The sequence below is a fragment of the Oncorhynchus tshawytscha genome, linkage group LG08 (genome assembly GCF_018296145.1).
Source record: "Oncorhynchus tshawytscha isolate Ot180627B linkage group LG08, Otsh_v2.0, whole genome shotgun sequence".
Classification (NCBI taxonomy): domain Eukaryota; kingdom Metazoa; phylum Chordata; class Actinopteri; order Salmoniformes; family Salmonidae; genus Oncorhynchus; species Oncorhynchus tshawytscha.
Window position 1 is genome coordinate 70,643,167 of NC_056436.1, and position 9,221 is coordinate 70,652,387.

The 9,221-nt window shown below is 39.3% G+C and overlaps 1 protein-coding gene across 1 annotated transcript; it reads left to right on the forward strand.

The window, feature by feature from the left end:
• Positions 1 to 383: 383 nt before the first annotated feature.
• On the forward strand, positions 384 to 6,405 carry slitrk4 (SLIT and NTRK-like family, member 4). The gene is made up of 2 exons (XM_024430613.2): positions 384 to 1,226; positions 1,823 to 6,405. Exons 1-2 carry the CDS (start codon positions 1,176 to 1,178, stop codon positions 4,364 to 4,366), a joined length of 2,595 nt encoding a protein of 864 aa, XP_024286381.2. The 5' UTR covers positions 384 to 1,175; the 3' UTR covers positions 4,367 to 6,405.
• The last annotated feature ends 2,816 nt before the right edge of the window (positions 6,406 to 9,221 follow it).

Below are 9,221 nucleotides of genomic sequence, written 5' to 3' on the forward strand. Positions count from 1 at the left end.
GCCGCTCACGTTCTCTGTCGTTTTAAACACTCCAATCATAAAATATAATGCAGGCGCCGACCCCTCTTGAACTGTCAGGTAAGCGACTTCATCCTCAAACGAAGTCTACCGTATGATCTCGATCCAATAGGCTATAGCACAATGCGTGATGCATAACCATTTATGTTGATCATCATAACGATAAGAAACACAATTCCAAGTCTGTTAAATTAAACTACTACTAAAATCATTCTAGTCAAGGTCTGAAGTTTTCCGTTTGGTATACGAGACCCCTCCCCTCCCCTCTCTCTCTCTCTCTCTTTCTGTCTCTCTCTTTTTCTTCACCCCTCCCCTCCTCCCCCCTTCTCTCTGCGTCCTCTTCTCCCGCTAGTCGTGTGGGAAGCTCTATGCAGCTGTAAAGCAGCATACTTATGAGACAGGCAGGAATAGTTGCTATTACGAGACACACTCCCTCCTTCCTGCGTATCCGGATCCCTGGTGACTGTTTTAACAGTAGTTTATTTGAACGCAGTTTCTTGCTTTTGTTGGAAGATGGAGAGCGGCATCTCCTGCTTGCCCGCATCTGACTAAACTGAATTATTCATTTTCCGCGTCAGTTAGTCGCGGTTCTCATTTTTCTGAATATCACAGTGTGGTGTGTTTTCCCCTCTCCTTTTCTTTTCCTTGGAGTAGAGAGGCTCAGCCTCAGATGTCACACTGACAGCCCTGTAAAATGCATGATTCGAAAAGAGACGTTTAAGCAAGCAATTTCAGATTTTTGGAGGTGAGTAAACCCGCGCAGGATTGTTTAGGTTTATCGGGTTCTGCTGCTTCATTTTTTCTGCATGAACGGCTCAGTCCAACTTCAGCGAGCCATATACATAGGCTAAGCATCTCTATGGACTGGGTGTTCCAGCAGCACCATTCGTTTCATTTTCCTCTATCGTGAACTGGAGAGAAGTTGTTTTGCAGTCACTTCAGCTGCTCGCCTTTTGTCCCTGCTTTCTTAATAACGTTGAGGTGGGCACCGTGTCTTTAGCTCATTCCGAACTGAAATGCTTCATGGAGATACAACAACATTGGGAACCCTACGAGAGAAATATATTTTTTAACAAGTGGAGCTTGTCAAGAAGAGACGCATAGGCTGAAATCTGAGCGATAGCCTACCTACGTCTGAATGGGAGCACCGCGTCTCAATGCACTGCCAATGTCCGTTTCTCAAGAAACCACATTTGCAAACGCTTACGGTAAGTCTTCTGTTATTTGGTTGAAAAGCTTTAATATCCATTCTGTAGCCTACATTGTTCATATGTTTAATTATAATATGGGTTGATCCGCCTGGGGCACAGGCTTCATGGGATGTTTTAGCCCACAATATGTCAGCATAGGATGCAGTAGCATATACATTTTCTACTCTTTTTGTTATATGCCCACAAAATTGACGCACTACTGTAATATATAATGGTGATTTCAATTATGTTTTGTAACATTATGGATCAGAAGGAGATTATGGTTTTAAGGCTTCTATTATTAGACTCTTATTATTCGTCTAACATTATTATGGTTATTATTATTATTAATATTATTAGTATTAATACTATGTTTAGGTTAAAATGGTACTTGATGGCTGTATTGCTATAGATAAATGGGTTGATTTGCGTACATTAAATTAGCCTGGTGTATAGACAAAGCATTACTAACATCAGCAGTAGGCATATACTAACTAACCATTACTAACATCAGCAGTAGGGCATATACTATCTAACCATTAATGAAGTACTGTCTGTATGTATAGTACCAGTTTGTGTTTTGATTGTTTGTTTGTTTGTTTTTCCTCTCAAAGGTTACTAAATGGTTTTCTGGGGGATTTATAAAAGGCAAAATGCTGCTTCTAGTTCTGTTGGCCTTTTTCGTATCGAGTACGTTTTCTGACTTGGATTCTGACCTCTCAGCGGAGACCTGCAGCGCCTGTTCATGCATGTCCATCGAGAACGTCCTATATGTGAACTGTGAGAAAATAACTGTGTACAGACCTACCCAGCTGCTGCCCCCGGTCTCTAGCCTCTATCATTTGAATTTCCAAAATAACCTATTGATCGTCCTTTACCCCAATTCCTTTCTCAATTTCACACACGCAGTCTCTCTTCAACTGGGAAACAACAAACTACAGAACATCGAGGGAGGGGCCTTTTATGGCCTTAGTTCATTGAAACAGCTGCATTTAAATAACAATGAATTGAAGGTGCTCAGAGCTGACACTTTCTATGGGATCGAAAACTTGGAATACCTCCAGGCTGACTACAATTTGATCAAGTATATTGAAAAAGGATCCTTCAACAAATTGCACAGGTTGAAAGTTCTCATTCTGAATGACAATCTAGTTCAGATCCTTCCTGATAACATTTTTCGCTTTGCCTCCCTTACACATTTGGATATAAGAGGAAACAGGATCCAGAAGCTACCATATCTGGGAGTTTTGGAACACATTGGACGTATAGTGGAATTGCAGCTCGATGACAACCCATGGAATTGCACATGTGATTTGTTACCCTTGAAAGCTTGGTTGGAGAACATGCCCTATAACATTTTTATTGGGGAGGCTATATGTGAAACCCCTAGTGACCTGTATGGACGACTGTTGAAGGAAACAAACAAACAGGAACTGTGCCCCATGGGAACAGGTAGTGACTTTGATGTAAGGATGCCCCCTTCACAGCCAGAAAATGGCCGAACAACATCCGACAAGGCCCCCACTACGATACCGCCCATAGCCACCAAAGCTCCCAAAACAACAAACCCATCAAAGATTTATGGAAACGGGATTGTTGGTTTACCCGGTTTGAATAAAAATATTCCAATTATGTCCTATCAAACAAGAACCCCACCTCTCTCCTGCCCACAGCCTTGTACCTGCAAAGCTCACCCCTCAGACTTTGGCATCAGTGTGAGTTGCCAAGAGAGAAGTATAAACAATCTAGCAGATATCATTCCCAAGCCACCAAATGCCAAGAAGCTCCACCTGAGTGGAAATTATATCAGAGATATCAGCCCAGTTGATTTCCAAGGCTTTGAGGGTTTAGATTTATTACATTTGGGCAGCAATCAAATAGTCACAGTTCAAAAAGGGGTCTTTGCCAATCTGACCAACCTGCGTAGGCTTTATCTCAATGGGAACCAACTAGAGCAGCTGCATCCTGAGATGTTCCTTGGGCTCAGTAACCTCCAATACTTGTATCTAGAATACAATGCCATACAAGAGGTGTTAGCAGGGACATTTGACTCCATGCCAAATCTGCAGTTGTTGTATCTGAACAATAATGTGCTAAGGAGCCTCCCTGCCTATATCTTTGCTGGCGTTTCCCTGGCTAGGCTAAATCTTAAGAACAACCATTTCATGACTCTGCCTGTGAGTGGTGTCCTAGACCAGCTGAGGTCTCTCACTCAAATTGATCTGGAAGGCAATCCCTGGGAATGCTCCTGTGATTTAGTGGCTCTGAAACTGTGGCTGGAGAAGCTGAATGACGGAGTGGCTGCGAAAGAGGTCAAATGTGCATCCCCAGTTCAGTTTTCCAATATAGAGCTACGGCTGCTGAAAAATGAGATCCTGTGCCCCAAACTTATAGCTAGGCCCCCTTTCATCCTGACCAGTACTACTCCGGTGGTGACCTCCATGTCCCCAGCAGGGGTGGGCAAGGCCCCTCCAGGTGGTCCAGTTCCCCTATCCATCATGATCCTCAGTGTCCTGGTGGTGCTCATCATAACAGTGTTTGTTGCTTTCTGCCTGTTGGTGTTCGTGCTGAGGCGCAATAAGAAGCCAGCCGGACGCCAGGAGGGCATGGGGAACCAGGAGTGTGGCTCCATGCAACTCACGCTCAGGAGACACAACAAATCGAACAAGAAAGATGATCTGGGAGGGGAGACGTTCATCCCCCACACTATCCAGCATATGAACAAGAGTCACACCTGTGGGATTAGAGACTCTGAGTCAGGATTTAAGTTTGCTGACTCCCAGAGACAGAAAATAATCCTGCTCAACAGCGCTGACCAAGACAAGGACTCACTGTCCTCCCTGGATCCACGCAATAAGAGACTGAGCACCATTGACGAGCTGGATGAGTTCCTGCCAAGAGAATCCAACATGTTTATTCAAAACTTTTTAGACAGTAAAAGGGGGGATTTCAGCAGTATAGGGGGGAGTGGGTTTCAGATCCGTTACCCAGAGAAACCACAGGACAAAAAGATGAAGAAGTCACTAATAGGGGGAAACCATAGTAAGATAGTAGTGGAACAAAGGAAAAGTGAGTACTATGAACTTAAAACTAAACTTCAAGGTACACCTGACTACCTTCAGGTTCTGGAAGAACAGACTCAAATGAGTCAAATGTAGGCTATCTACCCCCCTCCTCCTCCCTCCCCCAATGACAAAAGTGCCTTTTGGAAAAGCTTAATGACCAATGGATAAACTGGACAGGAGGCTCCAGTCAGATAACATGATTTCCCGAGAATCAGTGGCTCTGTTGCAAATACAGACTTTCCTCCTGATGTGGTGATGCCATTATAACATGTATTAATATCACATTATACCACAAGACATCCTTATGAGACGATTGTAGTATTTTGCTGCTATTGAAATTGGTACTTATCAGATTTTTTTTCAACCAAATCATGGGTCATGAAAACAATGTTGACTGTACCTCATCATAGCTAGTGATCCTTCTGCAGTGTTTTTGTGGCAATATGGGATCAGTATTTTCAATGAATGAACTATCATATGGTGACTTTACAGTTCTCCTGGGAATATAACGTGGTTGGGATCCCCCACTTGCAGACTCTTACCATCTGCCTGGATTATAACTGGTCACTGCTGGTCACTGCTGGGGAACCTGACGCCTTGGTTTCACTAAGAAAAGGCACGTATGAACCGAACAGCAGATTTGGAATGATTCCATGACTTGTTTGTGTAAAGAGCCATGTTAATAGTGTTTGAATTAAATGTGGTTCCTCTGGATATGTTTGGGTATGGCACATGTCGGGACATTTTTTTTAAGCCCAAGAAAAACAGCTGCTTGCCATGTAAGCATACCTGGATTTATTTTGTAAGTCTACATTATTTGTATCTGTGGGACAGTTTGTAAATTACAACAGAAGACAAAACAACTATACCTATAAAAGACAAAACTTGTAGAAAAAAAGCAACATTAAACAAACTGAATATTGATGACCCCTGTCAATATATATGATTGATGATCCATGTCAATATATATGATTGATGATCCATGTCAATATATATGATTGATTACCCCGGTCAATATATATGATTGATGATCCATGTCAATATATATGATTGATTACCCCTGTCAATATATATGATTGACGACCCCTGTCAATATATATGATTGATGATCCATGTCAATAAATATGATTGATTACCCCTGTCAATACATATGATTGACGGCTCCTGTCAATTTATATGATTGATGACCCCTGTCAATATATATCATTGATGACCAACTGTCAATATATATGATTGATGACCAATTATCAATTGGTAGTACATTTAACTAATTTATTTATTTTTCTATGCAGGATTATTTAAAGATTATTGGTACTATTTAAAAGTGAAATGGATATTTAGAATGCATAAGCAAGACATGCCCAGATCTCACGCCACAAATGATTTCTCAGAGTAACTGTTTCTGTTTTCTGAGTCTTCATGAACTCTACTGATGGACTGAAAGGGGACTAGAGATGGATGTTATTTCACTTTGACGGTGCACAAACTGAGGCCTGATTAGTATTTGAAAAAAGGTTTCTTGTAAAAGGTTTCGTGTAAAGGTTTCTTTTTAACATTATGCAACCAAAATAAATTTGCATTAAGGTGATACAATTCTGGATGGTTTGACTTGGGTACCATGGTAATGGATTAGAAAGTTAATGTATGAGATATGTTCAATTTATCTTTGGAAGAAAATTATGTGGCTATGAATTTGTTTTATATACAGTAGCTACTGATCTGGACAGATTCATATCAAACACCATGTGCAATATTAATATGCTCAATCATAATAGCTTAAATCCTTTATTTGATTTATTAGTTCAAAGTTATATTGTGGAGACAGCTTATATTGTTATTTCAAATGATTTTATCCACTTTATTTTACCAAGTCCTTATTTAAAGTATTGTTAAGTTAATGAGTGTTTGAAATACAAATGAATAGAATGTACCTTGAAAGATATGATCAATACAATGTTCTATCAGTCAGCAGAATACTGTATATTGGTTAGTTTTTATTGTATAAACCTGTTGAAGTCAAGGTACCTATCTGCACTGTGTTTTTCTTTTCCTCAAGAAAATGTCATCTTGTTTCCTCAGTCGTTTAAGTTGCTTTATAAATAAAGCCTTGAATGCTCAAGAAGAAAACCTGAGAATAGTTGAGTATTTGAACACAAAATATGTATGATATGAATCTCAATTCAACATGAGTACATATGATACAGCCCAATCATAAATGCTGTGTGTGAGTTGTTTCATCATGTTCCATTACACTGATCAAACAATGTTTAGGGGATTGTTCTTTCTTATTATTTTTTAAAGCCAACAACAGTATTCCTTTACATTACAGTTTTTTTGTTACAGGGGATGAATTGGTTAGTGAGTAAAATGATAATATGGTGTCATAACCTTTCCAGATGTTCTGGTGCATGTTTGCTTCTCTATTTAAAATGCCTTCAACAATTGCAGTGCGTCTGTCACCCCCACGCTGCCTCACCCCACGAGAAGTAGATTTAACATTTTAGTCTGATTCAGCCAATGAATAACTCATGTTCTATGATAAAACAGGCAGCACCGTGTTTAAGATGTGGGTGAGAACTAAACTACTGTTGGGATGTTTGTGGATGGACTGGTCAAGCTTTTGTACTCTGTAATATTCTGTATGATTTACAACACCGCAGCTGATGCTATATGTATCTAGTGATTACTTATTTCATTTGTTTGTTTGTTTTTGCTTTTTTGAATGCACTCTATTAGCCTCTCATGTTCGCTCTCCTCCCACAGAGAAATGGGTTCCTCTCACAGAGAAATGGTTTCCTCCCACAGAGAAATGGTTTCTTCCCACAGAGAATTGGTTTCCTCCCGCAGTGAAATGGTGTCCTCCCACAGTGAAATGGTGTCCTCCCGCAGTGAAATGGTGTCCTCCCACAGTGAAATGGTGTCCTCCCACAGTGAAATGGTTTTCTCACACAATGAAATGGTTTCCTCTCGCAGTGAAAGAGTTTTCTCCCAGAGTGAAATGGTTTTGTCATTTAGGTTGACTTTTTTCTGCTGACAAAGGAAACAATTGTCTTTTAAGATTAAAGTTAACATGTCTTGCCAGTAAACATTCATGTTATTTGTTTGTCATATTCACTTGGAGAGAAGTGCTGTACTGTAGGAGATGGATGTCTCATCCTTTTGCTTCCGTTGCCTGGTGCGTACTGCAGTGTGGGGCCATAGTCACTGCCGGTTGTTCAGCTATACTCTGCCTTTATTTTGCTGTCCTTTTGTATGAAATGTCAGTGTTGCAAATTAGCCTGGCTAACATCACAGATTTGAAGTTATTAAGTGAATATACTCAGGTTATATTCCTACCATTCTCTAAGTGAATATACTTAGGTTATATTCCTACCATTCTCTAAGTGAATATACTCAGGTTATATTCCTACCATTCTCTAAGTGAATATACTCAGGTTATATTCCTACCATTCTCTAAGTGAATATACTCAGGTTGTATTCCTACCATTCTCTAAGTGAATATACTTCAGGTTATATTCCTACCATTCTCTAAGTGAATATACTTAGGTTATATTCCTACCATTCTCTAAGTGAATATACTCAGGTTATATTCCTACCATTCTCTAAGTGAATATACTCAGGTTATATTCCTACCATTCTCTAAGTGAATATACTCAGGTTGTATTCCTACCATTCTCTAAGTGAATATACTTCAGGTTGTATTCCTACCATTCTCTAAGTAAATATACTCAGATAATATTCCTACCATTCTCTAAATTAATATACTCATATTTTATTCCTACAGTACCATTCTCTAAGTGAATATACTCAGGTTGTATTCCTACCATTCTCTAAGTGAATACACTCAGGTTATATTCCTACCATTCTCTAAATTAATATACATAGATAATATTCCTACCATTCTCTAAATTAATATAGTCATATTTTATTCATACAGTTCCATTCTCTAAGTGAATATAATCAGGTTATATTCCTACCATTCTCTACGTGAATATACTCAGGTTATATTCCTACCATTCTCTAAGTGAATATACTTAGGTTATATTCCTACCATTCTCTAAGTGAATATACTCAGGTTATATTCCTACCATTCTCTAAGTGAATATACTCAGGTTATATTCCTACCATTCTCTAAGTGAATATACTCAGGTTATATTCCTACCATTCTCTAAGTGAATATACTCAAGTTATATTCCTACCATTCTCTAAGTGAATATACTCAGGATATATTCCTACCCATTCTCTAAGTGAATATACTCAGGTTATATTCCTACCATTCTCTACTGAATGTGTGTGTGTTGTGTTTGTCATGTTGTCTCCATTTTTACACTGGTGAACAAATTGGGTGAATACAAAGGTGACAAAGCCCTTGTATATTTTTTGGCATTCCAACATGGTCTCATTTAATTTGAATGATCTATGAGTGTGTGTTTGGATATTGAGTGAGTGTGTGTTTTGGATATTGCGTGAGTGTGTGTGTGGATATTGTGTGAGTGTGTGTTTTGGATATTGTGTGTGTGTGTGTATTGTGTGAGTGTGTGTTTGGATAGTGTGTGAATGAGTGTGTGGATATTGTGTGTGTTTTGGATATTGTGTGAGTGTGTGTGTGGATATTGTGTGAGTGTGTGTGTGGATATTGTGTGTGTTTTGATATTGTGTGAGTGTGTGGATATTGTGTGAGTGTGTGTGTGTGTGTGGATTTTGTGTGTGTGTGTTTTGATATTGTGTGAGTGTGTGTGTGTTTTGATATTGTGTGAGTGTGTGCGTGGATATTGTGTGAGTGTGAGTTTGGATATAGTGTGTGTTTTGGATATTGTGTGAGTGTGTGTGTGGATATTGTGTTGGTGTGTGTTTGGATATTGTGTGTGTTTTGGATATTGTATGAGTGTGTGTTTGGATATTGTTTGATTGTGTGTGTGTGGATATTGTATGATTATCTATGTGGATA